The 22,633-nt window shown below is 42.8% G+C and overlaps 2 protein-coding genes across 5 annotated transcripts in view; one reads left to right on the top strand and one right to left on the bottom strand.

Moving 5' to 3' along the window:
* ikbkb (inhibitor of nuclear factor kappa B kinase subunit beta) overlaps window positions 1-299 on the top strand; it is a gene marked incomplete in the record, with an annotated part of 139,821 nt that extends 139,522 nt beyond the window's left edge. The window contains 1 exon segment of the mRNA XM_042331465.1: window positions 1-299. This exon segment is cut by the window's left edge and continues 940 nt beyond it.
* On the bottom strand, window positions 296-20,709 carry LOC112262761 (voltage-dependent anion-selective channel protein 2). Of its 4 annotated transcripts, XM_024438510.2 has the most exons (11): window positions 20,568-20,709; window positions 13,864-13,979; window positions 6,880-6,951; window positions 6,287-6,336; window positions 4,724-4,726; window positions 3,733-3,885; window positions 3,487-3,539; window positions 3,081-3,308; window positions 2,499-2,649; window positions 2,325-2,382; window positions 296-1,252 (listed from the first exon to the last, which is right to left on the bottom strand). In XM_024438510.2, the coding sequence occupies exons 2-11, from the start codon at window positions 13,973-13,975 to the stop codon at window positions 1,161-1,163; spliced, it is 972 nt and encodes a 323-aa protein (XP_024294278.1). In that variant the 5' UTR covers window positions 13,976-13,979; window positions 20,568-20,709; the 3' UTR covers window positions 296-1,160. The 4 variants fall into 4 exon arrangements, with proteins under 4 accessions (XP_024294278.1, XP_024294280.1, XP_024294276.1 ...); XM_024438512.2 differs by lacking the exon at window positions 4,724-4,726 and having other exon boundaries at window positions 20,568-20,708; XM_024438508.2 differs by lacking the exon at window positions 13,864-13,979 and having other exon boundaries at window positions 20,568-20,660.
* Between the last annotated feature and the right edge of the window lie 1,924 nt (window positions 20,710-22,633).

The following is a 22,633-nucleotide window of genomic DNA, read 5'->3' as shown; positions in this document are numbered from 1 at the left end:
GAAACTGTATATTTTCTGATGCTGGATCTCTATGTACATTACTAAGGCTGATGCAGAATATCCTGTGTGTATATACTTTTTTAAAATTGTTAACATTTTTAAATAATTGATATTGGAACATTTACTGCAGTATATTAATTGGTTGGGTTATTTTACTTAACTGTGGTCTATTATGTGTAAGTACATGTATCTGGTTGAATTAAACTTCAACCACCACAGATCAATAAGAATGCTCAACATATGGTGACACGACTTTAAACAAAATATGTATTAATTTTGAATACAGGACACTCAGTGTTTGACAATCTTCTTTATTCCTTAAAGTCAGTTTGAGGTTTCACCTATCAACAACCTTCCCTCTTCCAAGCACAGCCACAACATTACATAATGTGGTAGATAGAATTAAAAGATGAAAAGACAAAAAAATAAACATGACAGGTTTTGAAAATACCCACACATGCATCCATCTTCTCAAAACTCAACCACAAGAAGAGAATTTGGAAAGAGAAAATCAACCAGTCCCCCATTTTTAATAGAGTTCTAAACTACCCATTTTATTCCAGTATGCTCGTTTGCCACTGAAAGTGATATATATAGATATATATATATATATATATATATATATATATGTCTGGGACAGGGGAACATGAAATTTAAAAATAAATTGTTCCTTCAAAACAAGTCCCTACTGGCTTTGATAGACAAAGTCTGTCAATCTCATTCAAGTCAAAAGTAAATGAAATACATGATCTCAGGCAAAGTGAAATTATACCACACAATAAAACCCTACTAAAAAGGTGCTTACGATCCCATCTCACAAAGAAAAGGAGAAATGTCTGCTTTTGGGGAGGAAGTGGAACACAAGGTTGACTTGTGACCATATATTACACCACTTTGGATGAGAGCCCTATATGAAGTAGTCATAAGTAGTACACTATCTGGTGAATAGGGTTTGTACTGGTATTGCTAAGGAGATGATAGAGAGATGGTGAACCAAAAAAAACAACTGGCTTCAACAGTACTGGAGGTCTCGGAGGGTGCCAAGGGCTGCAGGGTTATGGCCAAAAGACTTGGGAGGTGTGTGTGTGGCATACAGAGGTGGAGATGTGTCAGGTGTCATTGAGGCTCTTTTCTCTCATCCACTTCTCTTCCCTCCATCCTTATGCCTCCAGCTCAAAGCCCATGCCAACCTTGTGACCGCCTGCATTGAAGTTTTTCGCATCGATCAGAGCTGAGAGCGTCAGCTTCACTCCTAGAGAGAGAGACACCAGTCTTAACACAGAAAGTACTGCTCCTTTCATATACACTGAACAAAAATATAAAAGATTTTACTAAGTTACAGTTCATATAAGGAAATCAGGCAATTGAAACAAATTCATTAGACCCTAATATATGGATTTCACATGACTGAGAATACAGATATGCATCTGTGGATCCCAGATAGCTTTCAAATAGATTAGGTAGGTGGATCAGAAAACCAGTCAGTATCTAAATGACCATGATTTGCTACATGCAGTGTGACCCATCTCCTTCACATAGAGTTGGCCTGTGGAATGTTGTCCCACTCTACTTCAATAGTTGTGCGAAGTTGTTGGATATTGGTGGGAACTGGAACACGCTGTCGTACATGTCGATCCAGAGCATCCAAAGCCTGCTCAATGGGTGACATGTCTAGTGAGTATGAAGGCCATGGAAGAACTGGGACATTTTCAGCTTCCAGGAACTGTGTACAGATCCATGCGACATGGGGCCTTGCATTTTCATGCTGAAACAGTGGCAATTTTAGCATGTACATCTTTGGTAAAACTCAAAAACATTTTACATGACATTCAGGCAACAGCTCTGGTGGACATTCCTGCAGTCAGCATGCCAATTGCACTCTCCCTCAAAACTTGAAACATCTGTGGCATTGTGTCGTGTGACAAAACTGCACATTTTCGAGTGGCCTTTTATTCTCCCCAGCACAAGGTGCACCTGTGTAATGATCATGCTGTTTAATCATATTATTGATATGCCACACCTGTCAGGTAGACAGATTATCTTGGCTCACTAACATGGATGAAAACAAATTTGTGCACAAAATTCCAGAGAAATAAGCTTTGTGCACATGGAACATTTCTGGGATCTTTTATATCAGCTCATAAAACATAGGACCAACACTTCACATGTTGCGTTTATATTTTTGTTCAGTCTATATAGTAGACATAACCTATTCCTTTCTTCTACCCAACTCCTCTGGTACTAATAGTCAAGGTTTGTAGATATAGACAGATGTAGCTCGGCATCTGGTAGATACAGGTAAAGGTTAAGGTGATTTGAGTTACCTGGCCGGAGGGCTTGTGTGTAGCCGACTCCAATTAGACTGGCGTTATTGACTTTGGCCTGCAGGGGGAGACAGACAGGTGAGACAAGCACGCATTTGGCTGGTTGTGTGGTTCTAGTCCTGGCATTATGGACAGGTATGTGGTTCTGTGTGGTTATGTATGTGTGGTACACACAGACAGGGAAGCGTCCTTGTCCAGCTGGTATTTGGCTCCGATGCCGAAGCGTGTGTTGTTGCTGCCGGCCGTCCAGGCCAGGTTGATGGCTGTTTCCAGGTGGCAGTTCACCTTCTGGTAGATGGAGCCGCCGAACTCTGTACCATCGTTACTGAGAGGACAAAACACCATGGACTTATTCAGTACGGTGCTACATAGCTTTTAAATCAACTTCTGGTGGATCATGGCTAGTCAGTTGGCAAATGTAACACATGGAGAAAACATCCTCTGCTGGTCAGTGGTTAGGTTAGAGTCAGGGTTAGTGGGGATAGTGGTTAGGTTAGAGTCAGGGTTAGTGGGGATAGTGGTTAGGTTAGAGTCAGGGTTAGTAGGGATAGTGGTTAGGTTAGAGTCAGGGTTAGTGGGGATAGTGGTTAGGTTAGAGTCAGGGTTAGTGGGGATAGTGGTTAGGTTAGAGTCAGGGTTAGTGGGGATAGTGGTTAGGTTATAGTCAGGGTTGTGGGGATAGTGGTTAAGGGTAGTAGTTAGGGTCAGTGGTTATGAGTAGAAATAAAGGTTAAGGTTAGGAGTTGTGGTACTCACACGTTGGTGTGGAGCTGGAAGTCCCCAGCCTTGTATCCCAAGGCAAAGTTGTTCTGGGCCAGTTTAGACTTGGATGTGTCGAAAGCCATCTGGTACCCGGCCAGCCAGCCCTCGTAGCCCAGCACAGCAGCAGCGTGGACCGTGGGGCTGGCCATGTCAAAGTCCAGGTCACAGCCCAAGTTGATGAAGTCACGCTTGTAGCCAGTCTTCAGCTTGGCACTCTTCTTACTGCAGACAGAGAGGAAAGGGCCAGATAAAAGTAGAGGGGGTGTCGGGCTCCATGTGACATTATGGGCCGTATTATGTCTATACTGGTGCTGTGATTATTTCAAAATCCTTCATGTTCATGTGCACTACTAAAGATTAGGCGGGGAGGTAAAGATTGATCAATGAGTGATCAGCTTACCCAGTGTTGGGCACAAACGACATGTCCAGGCCCAGCTTCAAGCCCTTAGCCAGCTACAGACATACAGGATAGAGGAGGTATATCACATATCGTTGAACAAAAGACACAAAACAATATGGTTAATAATAGTGACTTTCAGACATTGTGTATATTTACCCATTTTATTGAATAGGTCAATATCAAGTGCTGTCGGGATGGTTAAGTGTCATGTAACCTGGTTTTAGGCTGAACTGGTTTCAAACTCACCTGGTCCTCCATGGAGACCTCTGTGGCCAGGGTGTTGTCTGTGTTCCATTTCTGGGTGAAGCTCAGGCCCAGCTCCTTCACCTTGTACTTGGTCTCCAGGTTACCTGCTGCCTTCCCTGTGTCTGTGTTACTGGAGCCTGAGGTTGAAAACTCCTGAGAGAAGGAAGGAGAGGGGCGGGAGAGAGAGAGTCGGTAGGGGGGTTAGAGAAGGAGAGGGGAAATGAGGGATGGTTAATAGCAGAAAAGAAAGAGCACAGCAGAAGAAAATGAAGCAAGGGAGAGAAAAGAGAAGGGGAACTGATACAGACGAGTAGTCTTAACGAGAGCTTAGCACACTCCTCACTGAAGAGAGAAAGATGTATATGAGAGAGAAACAGCGAGAGAGAAATAGATGAGCACCCCTTCCACATCTCTGCCAAGCAATTCCTCTCAGGTTTGCATGACTGGTTGTAGCCAGTAGTTACTATTTTGAGTAGTGGTAGATACCCTGAAGCAGTGATCACCAATATTAGTCCTGGACCGTGTCCAGGCTTTTGTTCCACCCAGCACACCTCCTTTAACTAATCAACTAATCCTCTAGACCTTTAGTAGTTGAATCGGGTGTGTTAGTGCTGAGCTGGAACCAAATCTAGTGTTGATGACCACTGTGTTAGACACCGTGGAAATCCATGGAGAGGTGAATGGGGAAAGGATGCTAGGAGAAGGCTGTGAGCTGAGGGAAGAGACCCTGTTGGTTGGTCAAGACAGTCATCTAGTCACTGGCCGACCAGTAACTTATAGAGCAGGAATCTGGCCACTTAAACCACTCTAAAGGTGTGTCTATGGAGAGGAGTTAATGATGTTATAGTTTTAGCAGTGTAGGGGGAATGGTATCAATCAGCTGGGACACTGCTGCAAGAAAGCCTGCAGGGAGCAAAAGCCTGCTCCACACACACACAGAGACCCACACAGAGACCCACACAGAGACCCACACAGAGACCCACACCCTTACCATCTGACAATGGAAGTCCAGAGAGGAAGCAGAAAAAAGGCAAAGGAAGAGAGAGGCAGAGAGTTAAGTCAGAAACAGAGGTATTCACACCCAATCGCTTTTCCACGCTTTCAGAAAGATCAGATGTCCATTTACATATTGTATACCAGAGACACCAACACGCTTTCAGAAAGATCAGATGTCCATTTACATATTGTATACCAGAGACACCAACACGCTTTCAGAAAGATCAGATGTCCATTTACATATTGTATACCAGAGACACCAACACGCTTTCAGAAAGATCAGATGTCCATTTACATATTGTATACCAGAGACACCAACACGCTTTCAGAAAGATCAGATGTCCATTTACATATTGTATACCAGAGACACCAACACGCTTTCAGAAAGATCAGATGTCCATTTACATATTGTATACCAGAGACACCAACACGCTTTCAGAAAGATCAGATGTCCATTTACATATTGTATACCAGAGACACCAACACGCTTTCAGAAAGATCAGATGTCCATTTACATATTGTATACCAGAGACACCAACACGCTTTCAGAAAGATCAGATGTCCATTTACATATTGTATACCAGAGACACCAACACGCTTTCAGAAAGATCAGATGTCCATTTACATATTGTATACCAGAGACACCAACTCTGCACCAATGTGTTTGAACTGTGACTCAGAGCTGTACAATCTCATTTTACAAGGTAAGGTTGGGTTTTCGGAGAAGTCCAAGTAAAGTGTATTTCATGACGCCTTCTTGGTGATTGAATTTAGTCAGAGGGAGAGTTAGATTAGTTATCAAACTGGAAATATACATATCCAACATGTGTACTGGTGAAACTTAGATGAAGATAATGACACACCAACCTAAATAATCCTGCACAGAGCAATGCTACCCCTAACACTTTTAAGAGAGGACAATGACAGTTTCAGGGAACAGCAATGCTACCCCTAACACTTTTAAGAGAGGACAATGACAGTTTCAGGGAACAGCAATGCTACCCCTAACACTTTTAAGAGAGGACAATGACAGTTTCAGGGAACAGCAATGCTACCCCTAACACTTTTAAGAGAGGACAATGACAGTTTCAGGGAACAGCAATGCTACCCCTAACACTTTTAAGAGAGGACAATGACAGTTTCAGGGAACAGCAATGCTACCCCTAACACTTTTAAGAGAGGACAATGACAGTTTCAGGGAACAGCAATGCTACCCCTAACACTTTTAAGAGAGGACAATGACAGTTTCAGGGAACAGCAATGCTATGAGCGGGATCCATTTTGTTCTAACGTATAAGGAGATTCTAGTCAGATAGACAGTGATGTACCAAGCTGAGTTAAACAGTCTGCCAGACAGACAGACAAACACCACCAGCAGACAGACAGTGAGTCAGCCATTTTGACTGTCCTGCTCAGCCCTGAGGCGCTAGGGCCTAGACATGAGGCTTATATTGCCAGACTACACGCAAACACACAAATGAATGGGTCACTCGGATCGAGTGAAGCCCAAATGTAATAATTACCCTCCTAAAATATGAGAGAGAGAGGTTTTACTTACAACTCCACTCTGGGCCTTTGTCTTTAGGTCCAGTTTCACGATTCCAAAGCCTAGAGAGAAAGAGGGGGAAGAGAAAAATGATGTCTCTATTCATGGTCCTGTATGGCTCAGTTGGTAGAGCAAGGCACTTAAAACACCAGGATTAAAGTCACTGGATAAAAAGCATCTGCTAAATGGCATATATCATATACTGTATATATTCAAAATAGAGGAGCAAACCACATTTGGACCTTGGTTATTGTATACATAATTACATGACTGTTTTCAATGAGGGTCATCCAAGCTTTCAAGCGTCACAGTTGTGAAACAAGAACATTAGCAGAAAAGTTGATCTGATAGTCAGAATGAAAGATGACGAGGCACTGTGACTCATGACGGAGTCCCAGCCCCCATCCCCTGACGGTTGTAAATCAAAGGCTAGAGGTCACAGTCCTGGATGACCAGCTGAGGTTTATGGTTTCAGAGGGAGAGAGAAAGAGCGAGAGAGAGACAGATGTTGGAGTTATCCTAAGAGCATACAGACATGAAATATGCAGGTGTCTCCTCCCTTTCTCCTTGTGTGTGGTGGTGGAGGGGGTGATTTGATGACTCACCATAGCCCTTGCCGAAGATGTCTTTGGCGGCTTTTCCTAGGTCCGAGTATGCAGGAGGAACCGCCATGGCGACTGTGGAGAGAGATGGACATGTTAGGGTGCATCTCTGATACTAGAACATCACTTCTTTAACGCACAGGAGGCAAAAAGCTGATCAAACGGAGCGTCCAAGCCAGCACACATCACACTTCTACGCAGAACAGGTCCAACACAGCACCTACCTAGAACTTCACACAGAACACAGATTTGTGCTAGTAAAGTGGCTTTGAACTGAAACACACACAGCATCTAGGCCTATACACAGTGTCCACACAGCATCTAGGCCTATACACAGTGTCCACACAGCATCTAGGCCTATACACAGTGTCCACACAGCATCTAGGCCTATACACAGTGTCCACACAGCATCTAGGCCTATACACAGTGTCCACACAGCATCTAGGCCTATACACAGTGTCCACACAGCATCTAGGCCTATACACAGTGTCCACACAGCATCTAGGCCTATACACAGTGTCCACACAGCATCTAGGCCTATACACAGTGTCCACACAGCATCTAGGCCTATACACAGTGTCCACACAGCATCTAGGCCTATACACAGTGTCCACACAGCATCTAGGCCTATACACAGTGTCCACACAGCATCTAGGCTTATACACAGTGTCCACACAGAATCTAGGCCTACACAGTGTCCAGTCTAGAAGAAAAAGAAACGCACACCTATTTAGGCGAGGTGCTGGCTAGCGGAGGAGAACATTTGAAAATGAAAGAGCCGCACACTCTAGGAGCTCAGATGCAAAAATGGAATTACCAACGTTTCGACAGCCAAGCTGTCTTCATCAGGGTATAATCACAAACACTGTGGGATGACTTGTTTATGTAGTGTCAAAAGACAGGTGTCTGTAATCTTGGCCAAGAGTGGCCTAATATCATTGGTTAATTCTCAAATATTAAAATGTAATACAAAGAACAGCATACAAACAACAAATGGATAGCATACGATCATACATTCATTTTAGACTACACAAGCTTACAAACAATTACAATGGCAAAGTCACAATAATCACAAGAATGGCTTCAGATCAAAGTCTACGTTGAGACCGAATGGAGCAAGGTTCATTAAATTAAAGATCCAGGCAGCCTCTCGTTTTAACAATAAATGATCAAGGTCACCCCCTCTCCTAGGGAGGGTGACATGTTCGATGCCAATGTAACGCAGAGACGAAATCGAGTGGCCTGCCTCCAAGAAGTGGGCCGCAACTGAGTAAGTCAAGTTGTTGCACCTAATGGTGCTACGATGCTCTGAGATACGTACTTTTAATTCGCGCTTTGTTTTACCTACATCATTTACCACAAGGACAAGTTATAAGATAAATAACTGCCTTAGTGGAGCACGTAATAACACCTTTAATTGGGATCGATTTCCCTGTTTGTGGGTGTTTGAAAGATCTACATTTATAAGTGCCATTGCATTGAGCACAGCCATTACACTTGTAATTTCCATCCAGTAGGGACACAAGTAGACGTTGTTCAGGAATATCTTGGGGTGGTAAATCAGAGTACCAATTGTTCTCTGAGATTTCTGCCCCGTGAGAATACGACCAAGGGAAGGTCCGAAAACACATTACCGAGACTATCATCGGATTTTAGAATGTGCCAATGTTTGTGAACGATTCCCTTAATTTGTTCAGAACGCTTTGAATAGTGGGTAGTTAGAACGCAAGAATGCTTCTTTTTGTGAGACTGACCTTGAAAAAGGTCATGTCTCGTTTTGTTTAGAATTTTCTCAATGGCAGTATTAATCTGATCATTCTTGTAGCCCCTCTCCTTGAACTATCTTTGCGTCTCAGCCATATTTCTGTCCAAATCGGATTGTTTTTTTGCATATTCTTTTGATTCGACAGAATTGGCTGTAGGGCAAACTATTTTTCAAGGGAAGTGGGTGACAACTATCAACCCTCAACAAACTGTTAGGATCAGTAGGTTTCCTGTAAAGATCAGTGTATAGAACATTATTTTCATCAGAAGATCAAGAAAACTGATTTTGACGTGTATCAGATTGCATAGTAAATCTCAAATGATCAGAACAGGAGTTAAGAAAAGCATAGAACACCTGGAGCTGTTTTGCATCACCACTCCATAGAACAAAAATATCAACAATATACCGTTTCCAAATAATGATGTTAGGCAAGAAAACATTTGAGAGGATTGGAAATAGGCTTTCTCCATGTAACCCACATACAAATTAGCATAGTTAGGAGCCATGGGGGATCCCATAGCAGTACCCTTCGTCTGAATAAAGATATAATTTAAAAACATGAAATAGTTGTGTGTGATTACTATTTCAGCCAATGTTATAATGCAGGCACTGGAAGGAAGTTCATTAGGGTCACGTTGCAGAAGAAAATGTTCCATAGCTTCAATACCGCCCTCGTGTGGAATATTTGTGTATAACGACTCAACGTCAAAAGTAACTAACAAGGTATTCTCAGGGAGAGGATCAAGAGTCAATGATAGAGATCATACTGCTGGTGTCCTTTACAAAGGAGGGGAGCTGTTCTGCGAGTGGTCTAATAAAAAAGTCAACAAAAGTAGATAGAGGGGCCGTTACTGCATCAATGCCCGCTACAATAGCACCCTGGAGGTTTTGTAACATTCTTGTGTAATTTCGGCGAAGTATAGAAAGTGGCAATTTTAGGGTGTTGAATAGCCAAAAAGTCATGTTCTTTTTTGGTTATCTGACCAGAACTTAAATAACCATTTAGGACCGTAAAGACAGTATTCTGAAATTGGGAAGTAGGGTCACTTCTGAGTTTCTTGTAAAAGGTGTTGTCAAGCAGCCGTCTATGACACTCATGTACATAAACTGTCCTATCCATGAGTACAACCGACCCACCCTTATCAGCGGGACGAATAAGGACTGATGTATCAGATTGTAAATCAAGCAAAGCTTGTTTTTCATCCTTTGGTAAATTATGGAAAGATTTGGACTCCTGTTTGTTCTTAAGGAGATGTCCAACATCTTTTTCCACAAGTCTTTAATATGTCTCGATAGAGTGATTGCGATTGGCTGGAGGTATAAAATAACTCTTGCTTCTAAAAGGAGTCGGAGTATGTGCAGGAGAGCAACCTACTGGCTCAATAGAAGTGTCAGAAGTAGGGGAGCTAAAGTATTCCCTTAAACGGATATTTCTAAAAAACTTAAACATGTCTACCTTAACATCACAATCGTTGCACTGGGTTGTAGACACAAAAGATAACCCTTTATTAAGCAAAAAGACATGGGCAGGGCTCAATATCTTGCTTGATAAATGAAAGACACTCAGTCCTGTGGGTTCTGGGACTGTGTGAACGGTCTCCTCTACCTCTGATAGTTGTTTCTTCTTACCCCGTCGGGTGAGGCATCTCGTCGATGCGCGTGCCTGCGGCCTCCTCCGCCCTTCCGTCCGTCCAGTCTCTCGTTGAATAAAAACCTACCACTGGAAGCCGATGAGGTGCTGGTTGTAGAGTGTTGATCAGACGGGGGTGGATAGAAGGAAGCGGCATCCCTCCTGCGTCTGCCATGGAGAAGGGGAGCAGGACCTCCCTTGTCAGGGTTTTTCCAGAAGTAGACTACCCTCGGCCTTGTCTTTTTTGTCTTGGTTGAATTTCTTGATTTTAAGTTCCTTTATTTCTGTAGACAACTTGTCCTGGTGCGCTTGGTTAGTTTTCCTCAGTTCATTGAATATGCCATCATCATTAACAGCCATTTGTAGAGCTGTGTGTTTGTCTTTAATCGTGTTATCCATTTCAATAAAATCCCTTTTCAACTGGTCAACAATTAATGTAATTAAATCAATAGAGCATTTGTTCAGGGTGGCACACCAGCACTCACAGAAATCTGTGCGCTGTCCCAATGATGGTTATTTTTGCCACCTGAGTCCCAGTGGAATAATGCCTTGAGTGACTATATGTAGATGCGTTCTCGTCTGGCGCTTAGATAAATGTAACAGATCTTTCGATAGGTCAGAATTACCTCCCGGCATGTCAAAAAGCAGCATCTAAGCCAACACACAGTGTCCACACAGCATCTGTAACGGTCGTCATCGGTGGAAGAAGGTGAGGACCAAGGTGCAGCATGGTATGTGTCCATATTTATTAAATGAATATGGAAAAATCAAAATAACAAAGAGAAATGACCGAAAACAGTTCTGGCTGGTGCAGACACACAACAGAAAACAGTTCTGGCTGGTGCAGACACACAACAGAAAACAGTTCTGGCTGGTGCAGACACACAACAGAAAACAGTTCTGGCTGGTGCAGACACACAACAGAAAACAGTTCTGGCTGGTGCAGACACACAACAGAAAACAGTTCTGACTGGTGCAGACACACAACAGAAAACAGTTCTGACTGGTGCAGACACACAACAGAAAACAGTTCTGGCTGGTGCAGACACACAACAGAAAACAGTTCTGGCTGGTGCAGACACACAACAGAAAACAGTTCTGGCTGGTGTAGACACACAACAGAAAACAGTTCTGGCTGGTGCAGACACACAACAGAAAACAGTTCTGGCTGGTGCAGACACACAACAGAAAACAGTTCTGGCTGGTGCAGACACACCAGAAAATAGTTCTGGCTGGTGCTGACACACAACAGAAAACAGTTCTGGCTGGTGCAGACACACAACAGAAAACAGAAAACAATCACCCACGAAACACAATAGAAAACAGGCTCCTTAAATATGGTTCTCAATCAGGGACAACAATTGACAGCTGCCTCTGATTGAGAACCATACCAGGCCGAACACAGAAATACCAAATCATAGAAAAACTAACATAGACAACCCACCCAACTCACGCCCTGAGCATACTAAAACAAAGACATAACAAAAGAACTAAGGTCAGAACGTGACAGCATCTAGGCCTACACACAGTGTCCACACAGCATCTAGCACTAGACACAGTGTCCACACAGCATCTCTCTATGCGTTCACAGTAACACACACCACACGCTGCTCTAGAAAGGTTTCAACATACACCACACAGTGTCTACTAACTAGTGGATCTACAGGCCCACTAATGCCTTCCTCTTGGTAAGGTGCTCACACAATCCTTGACTGTGTCCTAAATAATATTCACATTAGTATACTAGGCTATTCAGTATGAATGGCAAATTCATTAATTCATACTAAAGTAGTTTCCAAAGTTGTGTTGGAGCCTTGTCACTGAGCTAAATTTGGGAATCTTATTCTCTTTTATAAAGGTGTGCTTTGTAAAATCAATGTACTGTCAAGTACTGACGGCCGGGCCAGCTACAGTAGCCCTGATGTGGTCTACTGGGCCTGTGATATATTGCTTTTCACTCCCCCCTACATCCCCACTCTAGGCCAGCCAATTGGTTTAACTCCATTTATTCATGGCATCAGTCTATTAGCAAACCGCTAGCTAGCACGGTTTAACTTAATGGGATTGACTCTTACGAGGGAGGGACTGCTTGTCTTTGACCCCTGGTATACCAGGTAAACATCTCTATAAATAGGAAACCACATGGCACAGCCTGATCTGAGCCACCTTAAGATTAAAGGAATAGTTTGCCCTAAATCAAAGTCTGTTTGATTTTGGGGTGAACTGTGCCTTTAAAAGCCTGCCACTTCATTGCCTAAGTCAGCGCTGTTAGTAGTTAGCTGCCTGCGTTGAAGCTGTTAGCGTAAGAAGATGTGAAAGAAGATGTAGCCATATAGCAATCACAATATACGTCACAGCACCCGCGCTAGTATGCCACTATGCGCTATTGAATGACAGTAAGCCTAAGTCAGAGTTTGGTCACCAGGGTCCCCTGTGTCTCTGCTTTCATATAGGACCGGTGTGGTGTGTGTGTGTGGTGACTTTGCTGTGGCAGTGTGTCTCTTTCTGCTCGGTGGTTTCTTTTCCTCAATGACCACTTGAATATATGCCCTTTCAGATGAGTTGCTTGTAACGTATCATGTTACCTATCAAGTCCTCACACATCCATAGTTGTGAAGGAATGGAGACAAGGACAGGGCAAGAATAGAGACCAGGACTGTTGGGAAAAAGCCCAGTGTTTCTTAAAGTGATACTTCGAGATATTGACAATGAGGCCCTTTATCTACTTCCCCAGTCAGATGAAATTGTGGATACCTGTGTCTCTGTGTCCATTATGAAGGAAGTTAGAGGTAGTTTCACGAGCCTGCTAATAGATACCCAATCTGCCCTACCAAGCAAAAAGACAGTAACTGCTCATAGTGTGGAACTGAGAAAAACTATTTTTTTTTACCTTGGTTTAACAGTAACTTTATGCAGTTACTACTAACATGACCCCCATGTTCTCCAAAACACAATACTACAATAGAGGCAGGATACTTGTCAACATGATTAAGCATGTATTTAATGTAGCAAAAATTACATTAACTCATTTTCGACCAAATGAGCAGTTACTGTCTTTTTGCTTGGTAGGGTAGCATAGACTTCTAGTCATTGTGCTAAAGCTAGTTATCAATTGCGGTAGCAATAGTCAGCAACTTCCTTCAAACCGCACACAGAGACATAAATATGGTATCCAAAAGTTATTCTGACTCTGGGGATGTAGATTAAGGGCCTCATTTCCAAAATCCCAAAGTATCTCTTTAAGTACTCTCTGACACTTGTGTTTAATACGTGCTAAACATACGTAACATCTGAATTTTTTATTTTTATTTTACCTTTATTTTACTAGGCAAGTCAGTTAAGAACAAATTCTTATTTTCAATGACGGCCTAGGAACAGTGGGTTAACTGCCTGTTCAGGGGCAGAACGACAGATTTGTACCTTGTCAGCTCGGGGGTTTGAACTTGCAACCTTCCAGTTACTAGTCCAACGCTCTAACCACTAGGCTACCCTGCCACCCCAGATAGATTGATCAATCTATTGAGACAGTCCAGGGGACCCTGATGACATCTTTGTCTCCCCATCTCCTGCTCTCCACACCACTCTCACTCACCCTTGTGGCAACATGGTGCACAGGGAACTCCTTTGTTCTGAATGGCCTGTGATGCTGGACTCGCCTCCTCCTTCCTCACCAGTCTCGCCTTCTCTCCTCCTTTGTCTGACATGACTCTTCAGATGTGGGGAAGAGCACAAGGAAGGACAGAAGACTTAGGCATGCAATCTCTCACTGTTTTCACAACAATGCTAGTGGTGGGAGTACTGTGAGGTTGGTCTGCTTTGGCTGAACTGGACAGGAAATCTTTGTGTTTTTCATAATGAGTTGTAGGTGCTGCCTTTTGTTGGTAGTGGATTTGTAAAGGATAGCTGAAGCGGTCTCTTAGTTGCATGCCTTATACTGGCATGGTTATCATCAGTCAATGCACCACTGTGAGTGACTCAAACGATCACTGTCACTTTCCTCTGAGCTCTTCACATTTGACAGAACACATTATATATATTATGTATACATCAATGATGTCTCTCTTGCTGCTGGTGATTCTCTGATCCACCTCTACGCAGACGATACCATTCTGTATACTTCTGGCCCTTCTTTGGACACTGTGTTAACTAACCTCCAGACAAGCTTCAATGCCATACAACTCTCCTTCCATGGCCTCCAACTGCTCTTAAATGCAAGTAAAACTAAATGCATGCTCTTCAACCGATCGCGACCAGCACCTGCCCACGCGTTCAGCATCACTACTCTGGACGGTTCTGACTTAGAATATGTGGACATCTACAAATACCTAGGTGTCTGGTTAGACTGTAAACTCTCCTTCCAGACTCACATTAAGCATCTCCAATCCAAAATTAAATCTAGAATCTGCTTCCTATTTCGCAACAAAGCATCCTTCACTCATGCTGCCAAACATACCCTCGTAAAACTGACTATCCTACCGATCCTTGACTTCGGCGATGTCATTTACAAAATAGCCCCACCTTATCTCAGCTCACTGGTCACCATAGCAGCACCCACCCGTAGCACGGGCTCCAGCAGGTATATTTCACTGGTTACCCCCAAAGCAAATTCCTCCTTTGGCCGCCTTTCCTTCCAGTTCTCTGCTGCCAATGACTGGAACTAATTGCAATGATCACTGAAGCTGGAGACTCATATCTCCCTCACTAACTTTAAGTACCAGCTGTCAGAGCAGCTCACAGATCACTGCACCTGTACATAGCCCATCTGTAAATAGCCCATCCAACGACCTCATCCTCATACTGTTATTTATTTTTATTTGTTTGCTCCTTTGCACCCCAGTATATCTACTTGCACATTCAGCTTCTGCACATGTATCACTCCAGTCTCTTATCACTCCAGTGTTTAATTGCTAAATTGTAAGTATTCCACCACTATGGCCTATGTATTGCCTTACCTTATCTTACCTCATTTGCACACACTGTATATATACTTTTTTTCCTATTGTGTTATTGACTGTATGTTTTGTTTATTCCATGTGTAACTCTGTGTTGTTGTTTGTGTCGCACTGCTTTGCTTTATCTTGGCCAGGTTGCAGTTGTAAATGAGAACTTGTTCTCAACTAGCCTACCTGGTTAAATAAAGGTGAAATAAATAAATAAATATTTAAAAATTATCAGTTCCCCATGTGCACGTCTCCAGGGCAAGGCCTGTAACCATTAGGCTAATACTTAGGGTGTCCAATCAAAAAAACATTTTGACCAATGGGTAAAATAATATGTTAATTGTGTAGATAATCCTCTAAGAAAACCAGTGGTCCAAACCTCATGTCTCTATCATAATTTGTAACAAATGTGTTGGTGTTTTTACCCTTGTAGGGTGGTAAAGATTAGGGAGACTCAATAAATGGAGGCCAGAGAAAAAAAGTGACCAAAAATCAGGAAAATAGCATTTAGACTGGATGCTGTGCAAGAATTAAGGCACCTGACCAGTTTACCAATGAACTCCTCATCTTTCTTCTCAAATCCGGAGGACAGAAAACAATACAGATGTAAGATAGATATTGATTTGTTGTATTTTCATATTTTAGTATTCACTGTTCATATTAATAGGAAGTTCCTGATCATTTTGGAAGACTTCTCACAAAAACAAATGTTTCTGTGAAAACGGAGCAGAAACAACTTGGAAGACGACCTCCACAAAATGTAAAATCCTCGAAAGTTTCAGCGAGAAAGTCAACAGAGCTCAGTGCTTATTAATGAATGTATTAGGTTACGAAATCCAACTTTTTGGATATAATGTTAAATGTTTTAAATGTTAACTATGTTAATAGTTTTTTCAGTTTGTGACAAAACAAGCAAGTACAATGTAGAGAATCATTGTACCAGCTAAACCGCTGTGAAATATATTTTACATAACCATAAACATTGTATTTTCAGCTGTTTGAAGCTGCTGTACAAAACCAAAAGTAAAAGATGCAAAAACAAAACTTAAGCAAAGGAAGTATAGAAATAGCACACCTAGAACATATATACAGCTTCTTAAACTTGCTTTCAATGAAAATGACAGATCTATAACTAACATTTCTGTGTGTATTTGGCCGTGTCGCCCAAAAAGTTACATATTGCAGCTTTAAATGATATGTTAGAGAAAGACCCCATTGAATGATTCCGAAAATGAAAAATCATATTTGTCTTGGTAAAATATATTTTATAACATAACGAAGTGAAATGACATCACCAAAGCACTGGGCAGAGTGGGTGGACACCCTATAATACTGAACCAGAGGGTGTGTCCTCAGCACTGATAAAGCAGTGCTCTATGGCCCGTAGAGAACTGCTGATATGTTTATCACCCAAAGGGCCCATGGCTGTATAGACGACAAACACACACCACCTATGACAACATCTGATGATCTGGTAACATACACACACCTTACTGTGGTACCGAGAACATCTGGTGATTTGGGGACACAGTGGTGAGGTGGATGGTATGTTTCCGTGGTGATGGTTACCCTGGTGTCACTGGGAATTTAGACTCACTCACCCACTACCACACACACGTACGCATCATGCACACACACACAAACACACCTCACGCCATAATGTGAGTGATTAGATGAGAGCAATCCTGTCCTCTATGTCTGTCTCAGTGCTGATGTCTATGCTCAGGGACTCAGACCCAGCACAGTTTGGGATCTGTCTTTGTCAGTTACACCCCCCCTTCTCACTTCCATTCCTCCTTACTCAGTCCCTTATTCCCAGCTTCCTCACCCTCTCCTTCCCCCTTCCTCCTGACCCCTGTTCTATAAATAACCCAGGTGGACTTGACACCATGCCTCATATGACCATGCCATTTTGAAATGGGTGCTTTACCCCTCTACCTCCTGCTACCCTAACCTCACACACACCTCGTCACTCCTACTCAACCCACACCACCATAGACACACACTCTTTCCTATCACCAACATTGACCCCTACTTTCCACTCTCTTGAAGCCCCCCTCTCTCTCTCTCTCTCACTCGCCTCCTCTGACCCCTTCACTAGCCTGTCCCCCAAACAAATGTCAAAATGTAGATACCAGACAGCCAGTATTCACCATTGTATTCCTGGGTCTTTATGCTATTCAAACAAAAGAAGCACCACTGTTGGGGATATCAGTCAGCTGCAAAAGTTATTATCATGCCAGCCCAGAGACATTGTTTTGGTGATGAAGACAGACTAGTGTGACGACCCTCCCACTCTGTCTGCTGTATTCTTTCTCTTTGCTCTTGTTTTCCTTATTAGGATGTCGGTGGGCGGAGCTGGGAGGGTTGTCAGAGAAATAGGACACACCTGGGCCTGGGTTTGTGCCGAGATAAATGCACCTTTTCCCCATTCATTGAGGAGACTCTCTCCATGCAGACACACTGTTGGATTTTGGTTGTGGCTGTTTTGTTTTGTTTGGGCACCTTTCAACGCCCCTCATTATCACATCTATGCACGCAACCAATCACTTACACTACTGATTACTGACTACACACCATTGTTTATTGTATATAAGTTACTTCAGTTAACTTCTTGAGTGTAGGGGGCAGGATTTTTGTTTATTTTTGTCTAAAAAAAACGTACCCATTTGAAACTGCCTATTTTCTCAGGCCCAGAAACTAGGATAATTGTCAGATTAGAATAGAAAACACTCTAAAGTTTCCAAAACTGTCAAAAATATTGTCTGTGAGTATAACAGAACTGATATTGCAGGTGAAAACCTGAGGAAAATCAAACCAGGAAGTGCTGTTTTTCCTGAAAGCTCTCTGTTCCATTGGATGCCTTGCCTCCATTTAAAGGAATATCAACCAGATTAATGTCTTCCTCAAGGTGTCAACAGTCTTTAGATATAGTTTCAGGCTTTTATTTTGAAAAATGAGCGAGAACGATAACATTGCATCAGTGGATAGCTGGGTGTTCGCTGAGTTTTGCTTGCGCAACAGAGTGGGGCAGCCATTGTCTCTCCCTCTCCTATTGAAAAAGCGACAGTCCCGGTTGATATATTATCGATTATATATTTTAAAAACAACCTAAGGATTGATTACAAAAAACCTTTGACATGTTTCTGTGGACATTACGGATACTATTTGGAATTTTTATCTGCGATGTCGTGACCGCTCGAGCCTGTGGATTTCTGAACATAACGCGCCAAACAAATGGAGGTATTTTGGATATAAAATAATCTTTATGGAACAAAAGGAACATTTATTGTGTAACTGGGAGTCTCGTGAGTGCAAACATCCGAAGATCATCAAAGGTAAGTGATTTAATTTATTATTAATTTATACTTTTCTGACTTTCGTGACCAATCTACTTGGCTGCTATTGTTTGTAATATTTTGTCTACTGAGAGAAATGTTCTTACATAAACTCTTGTTATGCTTTCGCCGAAAGGCTGTATTGAAATCTGACACGCCAGGTGGATTAACAACAAGCTAAGCTGTGTTTTGCTATATTGCAGTTGTGATTTCATGAAAATTAAATATTTGTAGTAATTTCATTTGAATTTGGCACGCTGCAATTCAGCAGGTGTTGATGAAAATGATCCCGCTAAAGGGATGGGTGCGTCAAGAAGTTAATAAATATATTTTTGTTATTCCTTATCGCCATGTTGTCTCCCTCTGTTACGGGCTACCTGCAGTATGTACTTTTTTGGGCGACCCGACCAAATTCACATAGAAACGTGAGTTATAGATCTATAATTCTCATTAAAAGCAAGTATATGAAGTGGTAGATCTGTTGGTTATTGAAAATTAATTTCACAGCGGTTAAGATCGTACAATGATTTTCTACACTTACTTGTTTTGTCACATAAACTGAAATTAGGCGAACTACTCGTGTGTGTGTGTGCGTGTGAGATAAGGTCGAAGGCAGTCAAATTAGGCTACACCTAGTGAATTTATAGCCTGAATATTCAGTGGTGCATGGGTTAGCTGTGGCTACCACATGGCCTACTCAACAGGTAGCCTAGCAGAAAGGTCACTGGTTAGAATCCCCGAGCCAACTAGCTGAAAAATCTGATGTGCCCTTGAGCAAGATTACTTAAAGCTAAATGCACCTGTAAGATGCTCTGGATAAGAGCATCTACTAAATGACCAAAATGTAAATTCCTGCCAGGCATTTCAGGACAGCCATTTTCCTATAGGGGTTGATATTCAGCCTGTATACATGAAGCTAAATATTAATCTGCTCAACACTATAGGTGGCCAAGGAACCTAGATTGTGATGAACAGCATTCTTTTACCATTGAACATACTATCACTGGGTATAGGCCTACTCTCTTCAGGCTTATTAAAAGGACTAGGCCTACTGCTTCAGACACTACCAGAAAAAGAAGCAAGGCTTGGATCATTATTTGCTGTCCATAGGTGCAATTGGATTTCAGAACTTCGGAGAGCGACAGAGGCTGTCAGAGATTTATAAATAGGAAAACACCTATTGTGCAATCGTACAACCACACTTACTGTGATTACCTTTTTTTCACAATGACTTGAAATTCCAAATCGTATTCACTTTCATTTCTGTTGTGAGCCGACCTTCTGGCCATGGATTATTGAATTGCTGCATGTTACATCAGAACCAGCGTGCGTAAAGAGCATTGTGCCAACACGAGGATAAACCTAACCCTCTTTGTACCAGGGGCACAAACCATGCTGTTAATAATGGGAATTCAAATTTCCAAAACATTTTATAAAAACACTGACACTAGATTATATAGGGCGTAATTTATGGGCACATATATATTGCCCTTTGGAATAGAAAGATGGCTAGCCTAGGACTCCATTGTTCACAGTTCAATGCATTGCTCATGTTTGCAAAAATCTATCATGCTAGAACCAGATACTCTGGGGAAAAAATTACAATTCACAAAATCTACAATTTAATTGATTTACAATTTAATATTCTGCTGAAATTCTGAGACTGCAATTGGCACTAAACGTGAAATACCGTGCGCAATGCTCACTAGTTAGCGTCAAATGTATTATAGGCTATATAATCGGTTTATTTATAGCCTATAATTAACCTACATAGCCTAGTGATATCTACTTTGTCCCAATGTTGTAATGCCTGAATATCTAAAAGTGCTGAGACTTATGCGGTTGTCAGACATTCAGGCCTGCCCTGTCCTGAAGCCCTACTATCCTGTAGCCTACCCCACTGTACTCTCGCTTCCACACTTTGAGCCATCTAAACAACAATCAAATAAGTAAAATATTATTTCAGTATCACTCCACTAGCTGAGATTAAAATATCGTTGGTGTTATGAATTCCCTACCTTGTTTGCAGGGCGATGCACGGAGTTTCAGAACGGTGTGTGTCTCACGCAATAGGGCAGAGTGAAGGAGAAAGAGAAAGCACCGAGGGGCGGACTGAGCAGGCGCAATCAGACAACAAGGAGGGCGGGGTCGTTGTGTAATTGTCATTGAGCAAAGAGAGGTAGCCTACAAAACAAGCCAACTGTTTTCCAAACCATTGAAAAGAGACCCTAGCTCACAGGCCTCTAAATATAGCCTCTCAAACAAATTGTACAAAATATTTGAAGAAGTACATGCAGTGGCTGATAGGGAAAACATATCTGGCAATAAGAATAGGCTATAGATAGTCTTGACCATTTGGGATCCCTTGGCTATTTTGCTCAGGGCAGGTTATAGGCAAGACTTAATCAATATTTTGTTTTGTCTCATTTACTGATATGGATACAGCCTCTGTGTGATGAGGTTGTGCAACGCAAATGGCTATAACAAGCTTACCTACAGAGGGGAATTCATTAATACTACAGTCAAAATGCCTAATATAAAGGCCTACAGTCTGTGCTCCCAAATACTGGAAAAAATGTGTTTCATTAGGTTACATGATCACCACGATAGCACCACGTGGCTATAAACATTTAATTTGTCCCATTCAGGACAAATGCTCTCATGGGATAACTGACACATCCTACCTTTATCTGGTAAAGACTCTGCATCAAAACTCAGTGGTACAGACAGTTTCAACCACGCTCTCCACCGGGTCTGTGTCGCACCAAACGGCGGGCGTCACAGACACCTGGAATCTTCAACTTTCAAAGATGCCCAGCTCCAGAGCTGAAAGCAAGTCACAGTTCCTGTTGTCATTTGGTGGTGTGGAGCCAACCCTCATCTCTGGATGGCAGAAACTTTTTTTAAATCAGGCGGGTAGGCGGGTATGAAGTCTGGGGAGCAGGAGGGAGACAGGAGGAGCGGGTAGCTGCAAAGTGGCTATTCAGCATCCTGATGATCTGGGGGTATAAACTATTGGCCAGTCTGACAGTTTTTGCCATGATACTTCTATCCTGCACATGTCTGAGTGATTAAAGAGGTCCATGATGATCTTCTTGGCTTTCCTGCAACACCGCGTGCTGTAGTTGTCCTGAAGGTCAGGCAGTGAGCACCCAATGGTGCGTTCGTCTGAGCGTACCACCCTATGTAGAGCCTTGCGGTCATTGGCGGTGGAGTTGCTGTACCAGGCCGCGATGCAGCCCAACAGTATGCTCTCGATGGTGCTCCTGTAGAACAGGGATTCCCAAACTCGGTCCTGGGGCCCCCCGGGTGCACATTTTGGGTTTTGCCCTAGCACTAATCAAAGCTTGATGATGATTTGGTTACTGCTGTAGAACACTGTAAGGGCCCTCGGGGACAGGGCACATTTTTTTGGCCTCCTTAGGTTGAAGTTGCTGCCTTGCCTTCTTCACCACGGTGTCCAGGTGGTTTGACCTTTTCAGCGGCGGCCCCATTGATGAGCATAGGGATGTGTCCAACCTGGTTCCTCCTGAATTCCACATTCAGCTCCTTTGTTTTGTTGATGTTAAGGGAGAGGTTGTTGACCTGGCACCGCACCGTCAGAGTGCCTACCTCCTCTGTAGGCCGTTTTGTCGTTGTTTGTAATCAGGCCTTCTACTGTTGTGACGTCACCAAACTTGATGATGGAGTTGGAACTGTGTGAGGCATGCTGTCATGGGTATACAGGGAGTACAGGAGGGGACTGAGGACACACCCTTGTGGGGCCCCCATGTTGAGGATCAGTGTAGAGGAGGTAATGTTGCCTACCTTCATCACCTGAGGGCCGCCCGCCCATCAGGAAGTCTATGACCCAGTTACATAGGAGTTCAGTCCCAGGGTTGTAATCTTTGATTAGCTTAGAGGGCACTATGATATTGAAGGCCAAGCTATAGCGGATGAACAGCATCCTCACATATGCATTAATTTTGTCCAGGTGCGTGAGGTTCGTCTGTGGATCTGTCATGGCAGTCGGTGAATTGGAGATGGTTGAGTATGTCAGGGAGGGAGGAGGTGATGTGGTCTTTGACTAGCCTCTTGAAGCACT

This window comes from Oncorhynchus tshawytscha, linkage group LG12, assembly GCF_018296145.1.
Source record: "Oncorhynchus tshawytscha isolate Ot180627B linkage group LG12, Otsh_v2.0, whole genome shotgun sequence".
NCBI classification, from domain to species: domain Eukaryota; kingdom Metazoa; phylum Chordata; class Actinopteri; order Salmoniformes; family Salmonidae; genus Oncorhynchus; species Oncorhynchus tshawytscha.
This window is presented reverse-complemented; position numbering and strand designations above follow the sequence as displayed.

Coding starts and splice junctions, on each gene's coding strand:
- LOC112262761 (XM_024438510.2), bottom strand. CDS start 13,975: ATGTCAGACAAAGGAGGAGAGAAGGCGAGACTGGTGAGGAAGGAGGAG. Junction 3,540..3,732: donor AGGTCTCCATGGAGGACCAG/GTGAGTTTGAAA, acceptor GTATGTCTGTAG/CTGGCTAAGGGCTTGAAGCT. Junction 2,650..3,080: donor TTCCAGCTCCACACCAACGT/GTGAGTACCACA, acceptor TTGTCCTCTCAG/TAACGATGGTACAGAGTTCG.